Source organism: Emys orbicularis, chromosome 2 (genome assembly GCF_028017835.1).
Source record: "Emys orbicularis isolate rEmyOrb1 chromosome 2, rEmyOrb1.hap1, whole genome shotgun sequence".
NCBI classification, from domain to species: Eukaryota; Metazoa; Chordata; order Testudines; family Emydidae; genus Emys; species Emys orbicularis.
The window spans coordinates 201,061,357-201,080,505 of record NC_088684.1 but is presented as its reverse complement, the minus strand read 5'-3'; the positions used below and the strand labels follow the sequence as shown (position 1 = coordinate 201,080,505).

The 19,149-nt window shown below is 38.9% G+C and overlaps 1 protein-coding gene across 1 annotated transcript; it reads right to left on the bottom strand.

Annotated features, from left to right (window-relative positions):
• Positions 1 to 3,701: 3,701 nt before the first annotated feature.
• Positions 3,702 to 16,508, bottom strand: INHBA (inhibin subunit beta A). Its single transcript, XM_065399632.1, has 2 exons — positions 16,121 to 16,508; positions 3,702 to 4,588 (listed from the first exon to the last, which is right to left on the bottom strand). The coding sequence occupies exons 1-2, from the start codon at positions 16,506 to 16,508 to the stop codon at positions 3,702 to 3,704; spliced, it is 1,275 nt and encodes a 424-aa protein (XP_065255704.1).
• Positions 16,509 to 19,149: the final 2,641 nt, after the last annotated feature.

Here is a 19,149-nt window from a genome sequence, read left to right as displayed (position 1 = left end):
TTCATTTCCCTCTTCTTTAAATAACTCTGACCACAAATCAAAACCCCATGACTGAGTCTAGAGATTGAAGAGAGAGAACCTTTTAAAATTTGGAAACAGGGTGTACATATGAATTCAAGCTACTGAGCAGGGCTTGGGAATAGTTACTTATTGACTTGAAAACCTCCCACTCTTTCCAATATGTATATCATGTAACCCACCCACCACATCTAAAATCCTCTTTTCTTTCCTCACTTGAGAATTTTCTCATGCTAGTTTCATGTTTTCCAGAACCAGTCCCCTTTCACCACATATAAACTTGTGGAGGGAGTTGGCTTTTTGAGCTATACTACATTAGTATTTTTTTTTTAAATTAGACTCTGTCTGCTCTGGCCAGGAAAATCATGAGCCCAATCCTACTCCAATTGAAGTCTATGGGAGTTTTGCCATTGTCTTTAATGGCAGAAGGATTGGAGTTGATGCCAGCAGCTGCTATCTAACCAAACTTAAAAATAGCTCTTGCTAGCATGAAGTTGCTAACATGGCTCCCTTTACCAGTGTACATAGAGATTAACCATGCTGTAAACTGGTTCAAAAAACCATTCTATAGTCTCATGTAAGTGGGAGCTAGTTGATGTTGGATGTGGCATCATTCATGCAAATAGTTTCTCTCCCCACACACTGTTTGCAATAGACCAAAGCTAAGCCCCAGTCTGAGAAGTCAATGGGACTACTGACATGAGCAAGGTTTCCAGGAGGGCTACATATACAATTTTAGAGTCTGATCTGAAGCCCATTGAAGTCAATGGGAAGCTTTTCGCTAACTTCAATAAACTTTGGATCAGGCCTCCAGTGTTCCAGAATCCGAGTTGCCTCCTATTGAAATCAATAGTAATTTTGCCACTCACTTCAATGGATGCAAGATCAGGCACTTGGTTTGTTTAATTTGTAAAGAGAAATTATTTATGTATTATTTTTAGCATTGGCAATTAGTAACCCCTTAAAAAAAAATCTCCTGTGAAAAATTTAAATCAGAAAGCCTTGATAACTTATAGAATACTTTAGTGACAAATTTAGTGTTTACCTAATTGTTACAATTTTTACAAAGTTTTTTTTTTTTTTTGCAAACTGCAAACAAGTCTGTAAAAAATGCATTGTATAAAAAGTACATAAATGTATAACCCATTAGCTGTACTATGCAATCTAAATACTATGGAATAAATTAGATAGAAAACTTAGCTATAAGCACATACGTTGATATTTATTCAACAGAGGAATTTTTTTTCCTTTTTTTTTAAATCTCAATTGATTCATACAAACGTGGGCACACACACACACACACACACACATACACACACACACACACACGGAGTTTTGGCTGACAAAAATGAAGGCCCTGATTACACTGCTTAAACACGGTTCTTGCCATAAAGGTGCTAACACACTGTATCCCTGGCCAATGTCGACAGGGCTTAATTGTGCTATAAAACTGTTTTTTTTACAAACCGTGCTATCGCCAAGATGGGGAACCATATTCATGCTTTTCTAGCAAGAAGTGTTTTTTTAAGCACAGCTCACTAGGATGTTGCTAACATGGGGGCTTGGTCCTGCAAACCTTTACTCACACGGGTAAGAACTTGCAGCATCAGGCCTCATGGTTTCCAAACTCAGTGTAGACAAGGCCTTAAGGTTTCTCCCATTCCCTCTAACCTTTTCCCCTACCCAACAACAAATGTTTTTACTTCAGCATTTCTTTTAAATATGACAGTGATAGAATTTTAAAAACCTATCTACCTATGCCCTACGGGTTGGACCCTTCAGGTTAGGTGTTGACACTGAAAATTAGGTCTTATAGTGTGCAAACTCATCAAGAGTCGCCAGACTGGAGAGCGGTGGTTGAGACAGCCAGTTAAAGCCTGTATTTAAAATAGAAATAATACCATAGCTTTCATTTTGCTCTGTGTTCTACCAGGGTGATGGTGGGGAGGGCCCAAAGCTGCATGCAGTATGACATCAGATCTTGCTAAGTGGTACACTGGAGCTTTAGATTTCTTGTTACGAGGGATTGTTTTAAATGTGTTCCTTTCCACGCAATAAAAAATAATCTTTTAATACACTGTGCTTTGCACACAACCATTCATTGCTTTAAGAACATTAGGGTGAAGCCTGAAGTGCTTATACCATGTGTATATATACGTATATATATATATATATCCCCCTTGTATGAAGTTGTTTTCCTACAATGTACAGCTGCTGTACATCAGGAAAAAGTCTTAGTGTCATGAATGTGAAAGGAGTAACAATTCTATCACAGATGGGCCTGAAATAGAATCTTGGACCCAAGCACCCCAGGACTTTCTAGGGGTTTGAAATCCACAGCTAAATCCAGATCGCAATGTTATGTTTTGGGCAATATTTCAGCCTGAATGTAATCAACCTAATTGTCCCCTTAATCTAAACCCTGACTTGTTACTTATGACCGGTACCAACCACAAACAGACTGTTTAGAGGCTCACATAAATGTCTTTGGTGTATGTGTCTATTCTTTTTAAGGTACAAAATAATAATAATTATTATAATATAAATAACTATTTTGTGTGCTGTAGCAGTTCTTGTATAGCCCACAATAAGTGCAGCTCTCAACCCCTCCTACTCCCAATCAACCTCCCTCGAATATACTTGTTAAATAAAGATTAGACAGGTCAAACACCATTGTAGTGCAAATAGTAAACGATTAAAAAATTTTTTTTTACAAAATATAGAAATGTTCGGCTCCAGTAACTGGACAAACATGTTCCTTTCAAGTATCTCTCATTGAAACAAAAAAAAAAGTTACTTCCATTAAATAAAGTCTTTCTGTTTTTTTTTTTTTTCCTTTCTCTCTCAGGTAAACAGTTTCAAACCAACTAGGTTGCATAGTTCTAATGTTGTAAGCACCTTAACGAAATGTAACTTTGTATTCTTTCTTTCATTCTTTTTCATTTTTTTTCTTCTTTTTTGTTGTTTTTTTGTTTTTTTTGTGGGTTTTTTTTGCAAATGTAGTGCAGAAGATGAAGGTGTGAACACCTGCGCAATATTGTCCCTTTACCAACATAAGTAAGTGTATGTATGTGTGTATTTGTGTGTGTGTGCGCATATGTATGTGTGTATGCTCGTGTAACACACGTGCACACACAGGCATATATATATATATACACACACATACAAACACACACACACACATATGGTACATACACTCTCATTATGTCCTTGGTAAATTGGGGGGAGGGGAGAGGGGAAAGTGCCAGTGAATGTAGTGTTCATACACATGGCTTTTCTAAGAATTTCAATGCCATTTTGGACTCAGAGTCCAAACTGCTGCAGGTTAGGCAAGCTGCTACCAGGGCTTGAACTGATGGGTAACTAGGAGAGGGAACACAATTCCCCTTGTAACGAATAATGTTTAACATACTATATAATAAAATATGGAACATATTGAAAGGAAGGGGAATCCCCCTCCCCACACTGCTATTCAAAAAATTTCTCATTCAAGCCCTGTTTGTTTATGCGCTCTTTTTCTTCCTTTGTCTGTCTTTAGTCTTTTTGAACTCCATGTGTTGTCTTTTTTTTTTTTTTTTTAATTGTTTCATTTGGAAAGATTAAACCATAGTCGGGTCTTTCCTCTACTGCAGCTTCTTTTCAATTTTCCACACAGACAGCAGGCCCTTGGTGTGAGTGTGTGTCTATGAGCAGCCACACTCCTCCACAATCATATTCTGAATGTCCTTCTTGATGATGTTCTGTCCATCATCATAGTATAGCATGGACATTGGTCGTAGCTTGGTGGGCACACAACATGACTTGAGGTTGGAGAAGGGGCTGTGGCCCCTCATGCGGTAATGGTTGATGACCGTGGAGTGGAAGGATAATGATGAACCAGATGTGCCCGCTATGTGGCTGGGGCACTCACCTTCACAGTAGTTGGCATGGTAACCTGTGGGAGCAATGATCCAGTCACTCCATCCAATGTCCTTGAAGCTGACGAAGAACTGCTTCTTGCAGCAGATGTTGACCTTGCCGTCACACTCCAGGCCCCGTCTCCGTCGTCTGTGCAGGCGGTCATCTGAATGCCGGGCAAGCATCATCAGGAAAGGTCTGTGTGACTGCTCTTTCTCCTCTTCTACTGTGGATTCTCCAACTTCCTTCTCTTTCCCTTCCCCATCATCTTCTTTTTTCTTCTTCTTGCCCAGCAGCACCAGGCTGGCTCCAGTCTCCTGGCATTGGTCACAGGCAATCCGCACATCAAGGGAGCTCTTGCCTTGGTCCAACAGGTATTGCACACTACTGGAGACAGGAAAGATGTGCCAGGTACTTTTACGGGTGTCCACCGCCTTTTCAGAGATGAGAGTCTCACTTTTATCACCCTTCAGCCCTCCGTCTTCCATTTCTTCTGCCCCTTCAGAGTTGCCTTTGGGCTGTCTCTGCTGTTGGTACAGTCGGATGGTCACTTTTGTTCTGCTTCGGTTGGCCTTGGAGACTTTCAGGAAGAGCCACACTTCAGCACGCTGCACTACCGAGAGGTCACTGCCTTCCTTGGAAATCTCAAAGTGCAGCATTTTTTTAGCCGTGCCTGAAGTTGATAAATAAAAACAGATGGGAAGAATCGGTTAGTATGTATTTTTCATTCCTTTGATAAGATTGTATTGTCACCAGAAGAATAAAATTCCCTAAGTTATGTTTCTATTTAATATTTGGAGTGTTCCCTACTGTGCCTTGCTAACCCCCTCTGTCTCCCACATCTCTTTGATGTTACCTTTTCCTGCAGTGGAAATTCTCTATTTACTGAAGTATTTGTTTTCCTATTTTTTTCTCATATAAAATTTTGTTATGGGAGCATTAATCATACATGTGAATTCATGCAGTGCATTTAATGGCAAGTGGGCATTACTTGGTGTGTAGGGGTTAATTTTGCTCGGCTTTCTCTTGTGATTGCTATTAACTGACAGGGAAAGTAATCGCTGTTTAAAAAAAAAAAAAGCCCATGAAAATATATAATACACATACAAATCTGTGTCTAGTGATAAAAATTGGGGGGCTAGATCCGTGTCCACAGAAGTCAATGGGGGCTTTGCCAAAGGAAGCAGGATCTGGCCCATATAAATCATCATCATTCTTCATTAAGTTCTTACACCAAGGAAGTATATGCCAATAGTTTCAGAAACCTAGCAATACTTAAATATCACTCTTAGCATTGAGAGATTCACAGATCTATACATTTCAGGAATGGCTTAGTGTTCTGCAGCCAGACACTTAATTCTGTGAACTACTAGTTATAGATTCTGTTCTTAATTTAACATAGTGTGCCCGTTGTGATTATAGTAATGACAAATCCACCAAGAAATGAATTAAAGAACCTTCTGAAGAAGGTTCTCTGGCATAACTATATAAACTTGCTGGGATGCCAGTGATGATGATTATGCTGGGGAGAGGGAGTTTCTTTGATACAGATCTCATATCCCTGGCAGAAGTTAAAGTGAACGATGGGGGCTGTTTTATGGTTTGATCACTAAGCATGAAGAAGTTAAGAGAGAATGAATTGGCTGGTTTTTTTAAAAAAAGAAACAGAGATTAAAATTAAATTAAATTAATGGAGATATCCTATCTCCTAGAACTGGAAGGGACCTTGCAAGGTCATCGAGTCCAGCCCCCTGCCTTCACTAGCAGGACCAAGTACTGATTTTGCCCCAGATCCCTAAGTGGCCCCCTCAAGGATTGAACTCACAACCCTGGGTTTAGCAGGCCAATGCTCAAACCACTGAGCTATCCCTCTAAGACTTGTGTCTAAGACTATGGCATTATGATTTGTAGGAAAGCTAGATTTTTTTTTTTAGAGAAAGAGAAGACCAGCACCCTGGGGGTAAAGGGCTACATGTTTTCTTTCTGGGGCAGGATGGGCAGATTCTGAAACCCTTATTCAAACTGCATCACACTTGTGGAGCAAGGTGTTGAGTGAGGTACTCTTCAATGCGAGTCAGGGTATCAAGGGCAACCACTGATCAAGACTGAAATGGTAGGACCAAAGCATCAAAAAGGTCACTTGAAAAGTGCTATTGCATCAGCAAGGCTGTTGATTCTGGCTCTTCTTCATCAAAGAATTCCACAAACAATCATTAATTAGTTATCACAACACCCCTCAGAGGTATCCCCATTTCACAGATTGGGAATCTGAGACACAGTGTTTAAGTGATTTACCTAAGGCCACAGAGGAAACCCTGTGTGAGAACTCAAGATTTCCTGGCTCCTAAAACCCTGTCCACACTGCCTTCTAAGCTACCTGTTGCTTTCTTTTTTCTGTGAAGTCCTGATACAGATATATTCAGCTACTCCAGGTGGAATTCCCAGGTCAAAGAGACAGTAATTTCTAAATTAGAGTAGCCAGAGGGCACACTGTTTTATTTTTGTTTTACTTCCCAGTGAGAGTATGAAATTGTGGACTTGAACTGTCCTTGGGACAGAAAAACACATGGATTGTTTCCCATCGACTTTGCTGATACCTGTCTCCAAAGGGGGTTAAATAGGTTCTCATGGAATTAAACAGGACTGTGGGGTAAATGTATTGCTTTCAGAGGTGTATCTTTTCTCACTTAAAATTAGTAAGAAGTTTTGGGAAAAGAGACCAGAGAGTTCTGGCGTGCCAATCCAAGCTGACAAAAGCTTTGAGATGTGAGGTTTTCTGAGAATGACCATCACTTGATAGTGATTAAAAGGAAATGAGTTAGCCCTTTTTGCTATTGCATGGCTGGTGCTCATGTTTTCATTCTGGCAGCAAACAAACTATGGCAAAGCTGTCTGCTTTATAAGTGCAGAAGGTTTTTGATACAGATGGGCATTAACCAAAACTCCATATATGCCAGAAATTTGGAAAAGTTCAGATCTGGACCCCAACTTTATAGCTTGCCCAGGTCTCTGTATTGTGCCAAACCAAAACCTAAATCAGAGCACCCCAAAACATGCAAGAGTTCTGGATCAGGAATTGAATTTTTGTGGCTTATTATGGTTTATCTCTCAAGAAGTATGATACACGTACCCCCTTTGTTACACGCTTGAACTTCTGAGCAAAGCATTTAGAATAGTGTAACTATGCTGCAGGTTTGGATTTGGATCTGGATCTAGATATGAAACACGTCTAAATTAAAGGGAATTCAAATCTAGGCTTTTGGTTCTAATGTATAATGAGAAAGGGGCTTTATAAAGAGAGTACTTATTAAAGGGTTACTTAATACTGTTAGGTGTCCAGGTGCAATATTTAACATTTCTGTTCTTAGCATTATAACGGGAGCTGATAATAATTATAAAGTGACATACTTCCATCTGTAAATAGCCACAGTTACCTTATATGTAGGCTGATGAGTAGTATGTGTAACAATTTAGTTATTCAGTTTGGACAGATGTTGCATGAAAGACACAAAATCTCTGGATCTTTTAAAATTAGTTTTTCATAAGTCCCCATATTTCTGAAAGTTGAATTAATCCCTAGTAGTAATAAAAAAATGGACTAATACAGCGTGAAGTATTTGAATAGACTTTCAATGCTTTTGCCTTACCTCACTTCTGAACGGCTGCTGCAAAGTAACATAAGATGAGTCTAATGCCATAACAGCATCACCAACATTATTCAACATGTTTTCATAAAGAACTATGGATTTAAATTCCAAGGAAAGCGGGAGATGCAAAAAAATCAAACTGTCCTAATGCTTCTGTATGAAAAAAAAAATTCTATGCAGTCCTCAAGCCCACATTATTTAGCAGGAAATTCTATAATGTTAAAAAAAAAACCTTTTTTAGGTCTGTTTTCAGGAGGCCAGTATGGAACAAAGCTGGAGGGAAAATTAAAATAGTGGTGGGGAAAAATCAAAACTCTCTTGAATTCACCCCAAATCAACTAACTATGATCTTTTGTAATCAGCTTCTGAGAAAGAACTAACAGTACAAATACTGAAGTCGTAACTTGGTTTGTACAAAGTCCCTCTTTCAGGTAAACTCTCATTGTAGTCAGTGAGAGTTTTGCCTGAGTAAAACCTGAGTTAGGCCTCAAGAATTGGCCCAATATGAATGAACGTTCACCATATTAGAGTCTTTATTTAAAAAAAGCCACATAAATATCCTAAGAGGAATCGCATCTCAAGTGTTTTAGGTTAGAGATTCTGCAGTCCCTTTTTCCCCAAGCGTTGCTCAGGGATTTAGCTTCAGTTAAACCTTGCGTAATGCGTAATGCTTTGGAAATGTACACTGCCTTTATATATAGTTGTCTAATGAAAAAGCATGCTGCAGTCTGTCTGATAACTGAATGTGCAAAAGAGATCTCACTAAATGTTTTGGGTGGTATCATTTCATCACAAGCTCACAGCAATACTTTCGTTGTCCTCTTTTTGTATTTCCTTGTCTGCTGTGGCTGATTTTCAATGGACTTTTTCCATTTCTAATCATCCTGCTCCTCCTGCCTGATTCATGTGGAAAGTCCCACAATCCAACACTGCTGACCACTTCATCCCTTCTGTGCGATACTGACAAAATATTGGATTGTGTTATCACAGGAGAAAGTGCTACAGAAGGGAGAGATGTGCTTATTCCAGAACCCCAGATCTGAGTGCCTCTCACCCCTTACTTAACAAAACATTGGGGATGTTTGTATCTGATTCCACATCTCTACTTCCCAGCTGTGGCCGGTCTCTGCCACAAAGAAGGTCCTGATTCTAAAGAGCAAACAGGAATCTTCTAGCAAAGTTAAATACGTTGGCAAAAGTTGTGGAGAAAAGTGAAAAATAAAAAATAATTTATGTTATGTGGTAAAAGCTTTTATAAGGAAGGAATTATTCAGTGGGAGGGAAATAGAACAACACTATTTGATATTTTAATGAGAGTTTGCTATCATCTTTTGCCCTACAATATTGCTTGCACATACGGCAGGCACCAGCTTAACAAGCAGGTGCTTGGGGCGGCCAAGGGAGAGGGGCGGCACCTGCGGCAATTCGGGGGTGGTAGGTCCCTCACTCCCTCTAGGAGCGAAGGACCTGCCGCTGAACTGCCGCCGCCAATCGCGGCTTCTTTTTTTTTTTTCCCAATTGCCACCGCCGGTCGCGATCGCAGCTTTTTTTTTTTTTTTTTTTTTTTTGCTTGGGGCGGCAGAAATGCTGGAGCCGGCCCTGCTTGCACACCTTTAAGGACTGGAGCCTGAACATGTGATGGGAAGGAAGGATGCATTTAAATCCTCCATGTACCAAGCTGCAAAAACTGTAAGGGCAATCATAAGGCTGCTTATGTCTGTGTATAATGACCTAATATGGAAGAATTAATTTTTTTCGACTGCATGGAATGGGGGCAATGGGACTGGGAAGGTGGCAAATCACTAGAAAAACCCATGCCAGAGCTGGGAGGTGAGGGACTTTGAAACCTCTTCATTCTTCAGAATTGGCTTTTGTGTGCTTGGTGTCCCCCAGGAGAATGCAGAAGGAAAGCAGGCATGTCACAGATAAACAGGGGCTTTGCCAGTGGGTCCAGGCACTTTGTGGCCCCACGCAGCCAATCCCTGCATGAGGCTGCATTTACTACTCCCTCTTAGGTCTCTCAATAGAAGCCACAGGATCGCTGGTGTTAAAGTGCACTCTGAGGCTCATGATTCCTTTCCTCACTTCTGCCAAGTTGAGTCCCTTAGTATGCAGTTCCAGCCTACTGACTTTGGATTTACACTGTGCCTCAGGATAGGGCCCCGTGAGTTTGAGCTATGTGCACCTACGCAGGTAGGGCCTAAATTGTACAACTTAGAAGATCTTTTTGAATAAAATGATAATACATTTAAAGCAGGTTTTTCCTTAACCAAATGTTATTAAATGGTTAAGTCTTTGTTTCCCCTCCTCCCAGACCCAACTACCACCCATGGAAGCAATTATATTTCCTACCATTACAGTGGAGCTTACTCTTAATACACGGCATTTAAATTGGCCATGGAAAAATGTTCACTGTGTAAGAGAGCTCTGTGACTTTAAATTTCCATTCTTCGTTGCTGTTTCATTTTGAGTCATTTTTATGTTATACTGTAAGTGAACTATTTTTCCCTACAAAGCAAGCTTTTTTTTTTAAGTTGCTAACTTTACTACTGCCTATGATTAGATTTGGTGGAGGGGGGGAGGGAGATTTGTACAGTGTGCCAATCTGTAATTACATTCAAAAGCATCCTTCTCTTTACTCCTCATTTTCGTTCCCCAGGAGACAGAGAAAAAGAAATAGGTTAGTAGAAAGGTTCTTTTGGAGAGAATGAAGAGAAGAGTGTGGTTGAGAGATAATTGCTTGAAAGGTTTACTAATGACCACTAGAGCTAGAGGAATTGTTCACAGTTTATCCAGTGAATTTAGCCCTGTTATCTGTCTGGCAATTATCCCTAAGCAGACTGATTATTACAATTTTTTCATTATTCTTGATTATTCAGTGGCAATTTATGTGGATGTATTTCAGTCTATGGATCACTCACAATGATTCTCTCCAATTATTCTTTATTCTTCACGTGTGATTGGTCACCTAAGTCGCAGGAGTGTGTTTCTGCTCCCGAACTGGATAACTGTAACTCTTTAAACAAGTATCAGGGGGTAGCCATGTTAGTCTGTATCTACAAAAACAACAGGGAGTCTGGTGGCATCTGTTAGTCTTTAAGGTGCCACCAGACTCCTTGTTGTCTTTAAACAAGGGAAGAGCAATTCTGGTGCAAATAGCAAATACCTTGTATTCATGTTCACATACTCTTGTCTACAGGTGAATACAGGTATTTGCAGGAAGAACAGCCATTCCCCAAATGTTCATGCGAACAAAAACCCATTCCCATAAATGTTCATGAAATGGCCAACAGAAAAGGTACAGGCAAGGTCGTCTCATCTGAAATTTGAGTAAATTCAGCTCTACTAACTATTGACTCATATTTTATTCTATCAGAAATTAATGTGTTACTTATTAGCCAAAAAGGAGACATTCTGCACTTACAACATAGAGTTCCTTCACTAGAGCTAAAAATCTTCCCTCATGAGTGTGTGTGTGTGTGTGTGTGTGTGTGTGTGTGTGTGTGTGTGTGTGTGTTTTCAAGGGCGTTGTAGGGGTGCTTTCACCAGTAAGGTTTTTGCAATGTTAAGTTAAAATGGTTCATTGTATTGCAGAAGACAAAAGAACAATTTGTGTGATGTTAATAATACGGCAGATTTGAATTCTAAGCTGTCACTCCTTCCATAAAAATATTGCACTTTTGTGCAATAAGGGCCAAATCCTGTACTTATTGAGATGAATAGCAAAATTTCCACTGACTTCAAATGAACTAGCATTTGACCTTAAATTAAATTGTTAAAGCTCTGTTGCCACAAACAATATTGACTTCACACTTACAAATACATATGTCCACATTTAAGGACACCCGATCACAGATCTATGCACACGTTTACGCAGACAGGCCAGTTTATATACATATGGACACTGATATGCATCCATTTATGCATAGGCATGCATGTGGAAGTGCATGCACATACATTTATTCAGGCACCCAAACCCATTTACACAGAAACACTACATGCATACCCATGTCCAGGCTTGCATGCCCTGGCACATACATGTACATAAAAATACATAGGCACACTTATGCATATATACAAGCAAATGTGTGCCCACATGTACACAGCTGTATTTGCAGACACAAGTGCACACATGTCTGCACGCACAGTGATGGTCTCGCAGATACCTTTTCTAGACTAGTTCTCTCCTTCTCTGATTCACCTGCACTTTCTTAAACTGTTCACAACCAACCCAACCCCTAGAGAAGCTTCTCATTTTGTTTCAGTAAAATGCATTTAATTAAGAGGGGTTTTCCTCTCTTGGAAGTAATTTGCTTTCATTTGTTAAACTTGGAATCTTTGATAAAGTATGCCAAAGTGGAAAAAAAAAAAAAACCAAGGGGAAAGAGATTTGTTTTCTAAAAGCCAAGGAGACTGCATTAGAAAAAATGTGATAAAATCAGCTCAGCTGATGATTCACGGTCACATTTCTCAGTGTCTGTTTAAAAAAAAAATCATTTCTGATCTCTAGATTTCCAGAATGTAAGCATCCAGCAATTGATCAGATTTATCTTTTCCCTTCCTTTGCCTGTTTCCTTACATTGCATTATTTTTCCGGTAGTCTTCCACTCCAGTTAATTTCTGCCTTTTAAACTAGATGGAAGAAACAAGATCTCCACTCAGAGGCTACAGATAAGCACAAAGATCTTTGGGATTCAGGATCCAATTAGGTAAAACAGCAGCTTGCAGGAAGGTTAACTTGCATGAACTGAAAAGGCTTTGGGAAAGTGTGCCCTCTTGTGGCCATTGAGTGCTTTACTGAGCACCGAAGGATGTGCACTTAAATAAGCATCTTTTAAAAAGGCAATTGATTAAACAATTTAAGAGGGATAAATGATCCATCCTCCTTTTTTTCCCCTCATCCCCACCAAACACCTTGCTGTTAATGCCAGGGCTGGCTATCTGTCTAGGAAAAGAGATGTCTGAGTCTTTACTGTCAAGTCAATTCACGTCTAAATTTGACAGGAAATGACGCAAAAAGGTAAAACTGATGTGAATAGCTATCACAATTCTCATTTATTCTTGATATCTCTAATGACAAGCTTTAGGATTTCAATGCTTATAACTCCCCTCTCTTACCCAGTGACTGATGTTAGCAACCCTGTTCAGTGCTGATTTAGTTGCCAGGATCAGTATATGCACTTGGCACTATCCCAGGGCTTAGTAGTTGATTGGCTAATAAGCTATCTATTTAAAAAAATAAATAAAGGGGTTAGTATCCAACCAGATTTTATAAGCATTGGCTATCTAAGCAATGGAAACTTGTGGCTATGCTTGTCAAGAACATATATGTCTGCCCCTCCCCCCTTTTCTCTAACACAACTTTTAAGACCTTGAAGTAAACCACAGCGTTTTGGCAAAAGGATGCTCACAGCAGAACTAATCTCAGTTAGTAATCTTAGCTGGATATGTAAGTAGAAAATCATTTTCATGTTTTATTTGTTAGAATGCCAGGGTACAGAAGGGTTCTTTTGTAAACTTTTGCCCAATACTCTTGGTCATTAGTTTTACAAAGATGTGCCTGGAATTGTAGCAGTGAAAAATACATGCCAAGACTTCTGCTGATCTCAAGGATATGAGGACACCTGTGCTTTAGAAGAGTTCAATACATTTACTCTAGTCCCTCCCCCTCACCTCACCTCCACCCATTTATCTATATCCTCTCCTATTTTTCAATTTAGTCTCTGTGTTTTATAAAACATCAGCCTGAATATAGATTTTGAAAAACAGAATAGATGCACAGAGTAATGTGGGCACACTTCATTTTCATTGTATAGTTGTGTGCAATAGCTGGAGACGATTTCACAATGAAAAGTGAAATATCTCTTTTTATGCCTGTGAGTATAGAATAACCACAATTCCTGAGAGGGTGAAGTATGATAGGATTATGTGTGGTCATACCCACACAAACAAAAATCTGAATTCTTACTCCTATTTTCACTAGCATTTAGCTGATATAACTCATGTCAAGCTTCCATTCATTTTCATTGATTCTCTACTGCTTCCTTTTTAGATGATGGAGGTTTCTAGTAAGAGTAGCAAGAATATTATCCAAACTGAAAGAAGAGTATATTTAGTCTCATACCTCAATGTTGTAGACTCTTTATCAACTGTTTTCTTATTAATTGTTATAGGCATTGAGGATTGCCCATGGATCTGTGTTCTGTTCCTGGCTCTTCCACACCCTTCTTTTATAACCTAAGAGAAGTTGCTTGAATTCTCTTTGCCTCAGTTTCCACATGTGCACAATAGGGAAAATAATACTGCTTTAGGATTTAACCTCCATCTTTACAAGTGAGTATGTGTCAGCGAGCTGATGTCAAGCTGAATTAAATCATTAGTGTTTGTATAGCACTGTGAGCTCCATGGATGGAAAGTGTTATTTAACTGTAGAGTATTATTAATAGATCTTGAATTTATAGAGGAAAATTATTTGTTCAGCAGGTTGAAGAACTGACTAGCAGTAATGACCCTACTGGAAGTCATTTTTTTCCATTATAAACCTAGACTCTTGTACATATCTACTTTATTCAACACTTTAAAAAAAATTCCCTTACTCTCCTTCCAACTAAATGTCCAGTTGATATGGAAAAAAGGCCCCAAACATCTCTTAGAAGATACCTGCCATGGCTCCAAGAAGGTGGAGTGCATCAATGCAACCAAAAAGGCAAGAGAATAAAATTCTGCACCCTGCATTCTGCTAAAGAACTAGATACCACAAATCTTGTTAAATTAATTTTGTTGTTAATATTGATCGTTATATGGACATAAATCAAATTGGTGTTGTGTGAGCGTTCAGTAGTTATTAACAGAGAGATTGGCAGCTGGACTATTGGCCAGTCTGTGGGCAATGGCACAATTATTTTTGGTCATGTGACTCTGAGCCAATTGGATTAGGAGTTGCAATTTAAGGCTGTCGTGTTTAATAGGCATATATCAAATTCAGAATTCCTTTGCATCAGGGCTCAGGAAAGACAATAACGAGTTTACAAATAATTGGGACTCACAGGATGAACAGAAACCACTATTCATTCCATATGTGTTCCACTCTGCTTTGAGAGAGGTGTTGAAAACCAGGTGCGGAGCCTGCTCATTAGCCTAGCAATTTCTTTGCTTCCATAAGTCCATTCCTTAAACAGGTAGAAAATCACAGCTGCTTCAAGTGTTCACTTGCACTGAGATCTTCTATCCAATGTTTGAAATGGCGAGCACACAAGGGAAGAAAAGCACAACTCTTCCCAGGGAAAGAACTGATAACGGCTGCATTGACAAGAACGCCAAAGGCAAGGGCTTCTTGTACAGTTGGAAGCCATACAGCCGGCAGGAATGTCTGCTCTTAAAAGCATGCACACTTCTGTGCATGGCTTGCCTGCAAACAGAACATCTGAGTCAACAGGTTTTCAGGACTGGAAATTCTGAGTGTTGTCTTAATTGTTTATACTGCCGCAGCAAACTTTTAAACAAAAATGCTTGGAGTTCCTGTGCATACTTTGCCTACCATATGCTGTACCAAACAAAACAGTGACATTCTTTTAAAACTGTCTTGGCAACAAGAAAAATTCTTTGGCTAGACAGCATCATAAAAACAGTTGCTATTAGCAATTTCATACCTTTTCAGATTGGTGATACAGCTATAGCAAGATGTAGACAATCTTATGTATATGCATATGCATATATTCTATTGTACTGAGTTCTGGTTCTACTCATTTAGGAGAGAACGTTACAGCGGCTTTCTATAGGCGCATGATGAGGTTTTGAGCAACTAGTTAGTAAATTCTATACACTGAACATTTTATTCTTACCAATTAAAGAGAGCAGAATAGTTCAAAGTGAACTCTGTCAAGGTTGCATTCTTTGGCAGGGAGCACTTAGGAACAGAATCTTTCCTCTTGTTTTTTTTTTTCCAGCATGCAAAAGTTAGCATTACAAATTGGATCATCTACAAGTATTTGTCCTGGTTCTATTGAAGTTTATCTGACAGTCGCTGAAACAATGTATTGCCTAGGATGCTGTGCTAATTAAACAACAAAAATGCCCTCTCGCTTGTATTAAGTTAAATATGCTCCATGTGGTATAATACCTACTGGTATTTTTTTTTAAACAAGGAAGGTTTATTTTAAAAAATAGTATTTAGATCCCTTTCTTTCATCAGAAACTTTCTGAGAGGTTGCAGCTCTTTCCCTTTCACCATCAGACCCAGGATCCAGTACTTCAGTGCAACTGCTCTGGTTTCACAAGCAGTTTGGAAGATTCCTTTGCAGCCTGACTTTCTGCTCAAGATTGGTTAGATAGCTTCCTTACTGTTTGGCTGTGTGAGTTTAGCAAGTGTAAGCAAGTAAGCTGTAGCCAAGACTAAATCAGGTAGAATCAAATTCTTTTACAGTCCTTTTCTCTTTGCCCCCTCCCCCCCTTTCACCCTATAATCTTACAGAAAATATTATTGTTGGGGAGAAGAAACAAGTTAATTGCAGTTCTGGCATAGAAAGATATATTTTACAGTAATTTTTTCTAGCACTCACCTGATTCTGCAAATGTGATGATTTCTGAAGTTTGCTCTACAAGTTCATTCATTTCTGCTTTTCTTCCAATGTCATTCTCTATTTCCACATAGCCATCCTCTCCCACCTTTCCTACGTGGAGTTTTTTTATGGCGTTTAAAAGTGCTGCCTTGGGCACCGGCTGGGTGATGTTAGGTCTGTCCCTCAAGTGCAACATGTTCAGTATGTGCTTCTTTACTGCTTCCACCATCTCAGGCTGTGAGCTTGGCACATCCTTTGAGAGTGTGGCAAGGGCACACGATGGGCAGTCAGTGACTGAACTGTGCCCCTCAGATCCTGGGGTTGGAGAACTCCTCGCTATAATCCAGCAAAGCACCAACAAAAATCCTCTCTTCAAAAGCAAAGGCATCCTGGCAGCAAAAGTTGTTGTGATTCCCTTTTTAAAAGGCCCTGCTTTTCCTCTCTCTTCACACACAGGTTTTTTTGTTGTTTGTTTGTATGTTTGTTTTTTTCCCCTCGCCTCTTCAGCAAATTCTCTGGAACAAGAATAGAAAGTTTTCTGTGAAGTTTTGTTTGCAGGTTCCCTCTCTGAATGCAGTAAGTGCTGTAGATGTTTGTGGCTGTCAGGGAGAAGAGTTCTGACTCTGTCTCAGAGTAGGAGAGAGACACACAGAGAGAGAAAGAGGACGGATTGGCCTAAAGTGAGTGAGTGAATGAGAGAGGGAGGGAGTTTTGTCTGTGAGTAAGGGCTATGATTAGGAAAGGGGGAGGAACAGCCAAGCTGCCTTCCTTATGCTCATTGCTCCCTAACCCACACCTCTCTTCAAATATCACCACTCATGTTTTCTGCCCTCCCCCACCCCCCTTTGCTTTTTTAAAAAATCTCTTTCACTTCTTTTGACTTTACTCTTTCTCTCTCTTAATTTTTCTGTTTGAGTTTCCTTGCTATAATTCCCCATCTTTTTCTATTTCTTCAACAACATTACAAGCTTAACAGAACAGGAGAAAAATGAATGAAAGAAAAGAGTTCACCCTTTTGATAAGCACCTTGTTTTTGCTCCTGTACAATATTAGATGTTAAATAGTGTGTGTGTGCGGGGGGGAGGGAGTATGAAGACAGGGAATCTGAATGTTTGGAGCTTAACATTGTTCTGTCCTGAATGAAAAAAGAGAAAAGATGCTACTTTTCCATTTACTTTTTAATGGTCAAAGTTATCAACACTGGCAAGAAATCTGAAGGGAGCAAAATAAAACTTTTTTGTTGGGGGGGGGGGTCGAGGGGAGCTATACAGTACATTACACTTTTTCCAGCTGCACAGTACAGCCAAGCATAGAAAGACACAAGCAGGAGACAGTACAGCACATATCTGTGTCATATTAAGATACTGCCTTCCTATCCAAATATATGCCTCATTCTACCCTAGTGTTCGCCCAGAACTTCTCAAACAGATATATTCAGGTTTGGGGTTAATCAAGTAATGACTGAAAAGTGCTTGACAGTGAAACATGCTATATATAACCTGGCCAAAACTTAAAGCCCTGATTCAGTTTTTACTCAAACCCTAATCAGGCAAAACCCTCATTGATGCAAATAAAAAATTTGTCTGAGTAAAGTCTTCTAGATTTGGCTCATTGTTTTTAGAAAGCACTTTTCTTTTGTTTCATTCATTTAAACCACATAGTATAATCATGACATCAGAAGAGGTGATTACATAGGATGAGTAAATCTAAAATACTATTAAAAGCCAGATCCTCTGCTAGTAATCATACGCCATTTAACATCAGCTGTAGATCTGGCCCCATATTAAAAAATCATTATCTTTGTCAGTTACAGCACCTCACGTTGTCCTGACATGCTTTATAATCTTCTACTCTACTCACCTTAGCAAGCTAAGAAGAAACACTTAAGTGAGAAAACTTCCTTATGTTTTGACATTATAATGGAAAACTGGATGTATCACCTCAAACTTTCAAGATTCTTTCTAACTGCCTTTTAGAGAGATCTTTAAGATCACTTTTCTTCTTTTTTTCTTACGTGCGTTCTTTCTTTTATTCTCACGCACACACACACACACACAATTTGTGTTTTTATATATGGTCATCTTTTATCTTACAACTAGTACAGTTCCGTATATTATCATCAAAAGTATTTGTAGTGGGAAGTTATAAATATAAGTGTTGTGAGATCTGCAATTCCCATAAAGCAATTACAGGCACGAGATCTGAGAGGAAGGGCAGGGAATAATATAGTGAAAATAAATTAAATATACAGAAGTATTTGCGCAATCAACAAGACTTTTGCAAATGTTACATAGTGCAATTCTTTTTTCAATGGGGCTCTTTTATAAGAGTTTTTCTCTATTAAAAAGCATCTACAGTACACCCTAATCTGAGCTCTACTGACCTCAGTTACTATACTGTTATACTTAAGGGTCTGTCAGCATTTCCTTTATAAACCCTGCAGCCATTCTTATAAACACATCTTTGTAACACAACCCCTGCTATATATAAATATCTTGGGTCTCATGAACAGCCCAAAGTCTGTTGTAATTACAGTAAGTTTGAAAGTGAGTCTGAAATAGGACTAAAAGTTTAATTGACTGAAAATATAATTTGAGATGACAATATACATTTAGAGTTACAGGTACTGACAGGTAAAGTAGATAAGTATGTATATAAATAAGAGGTATTAACATATCCTTATAAATTCTTATGTAGCACCCATCACAGTAATATCTGACATATAAGTACAGTATGGATGTATATTGCTATAGAGGTATATATAATTAGTTTCTCATCCAGTGTGGTTGTTTAGCCACATGTATTATATATATGTACTATTATATATACGTTATATAGTACTAACATATCTTGGTGTTTATTGATTTAAAGAACTCTACATTAACAAAGTTTTGAATCAAATATGTAGACTGGGTGTACATATATACATATATTCTGTACTGTGCACACTTAAATATGTTTAAGTTTTAAAGTCCATATTACTCCGATAACTACAGAGAATATAATTCATATTAGTATCTAAAGTTAAA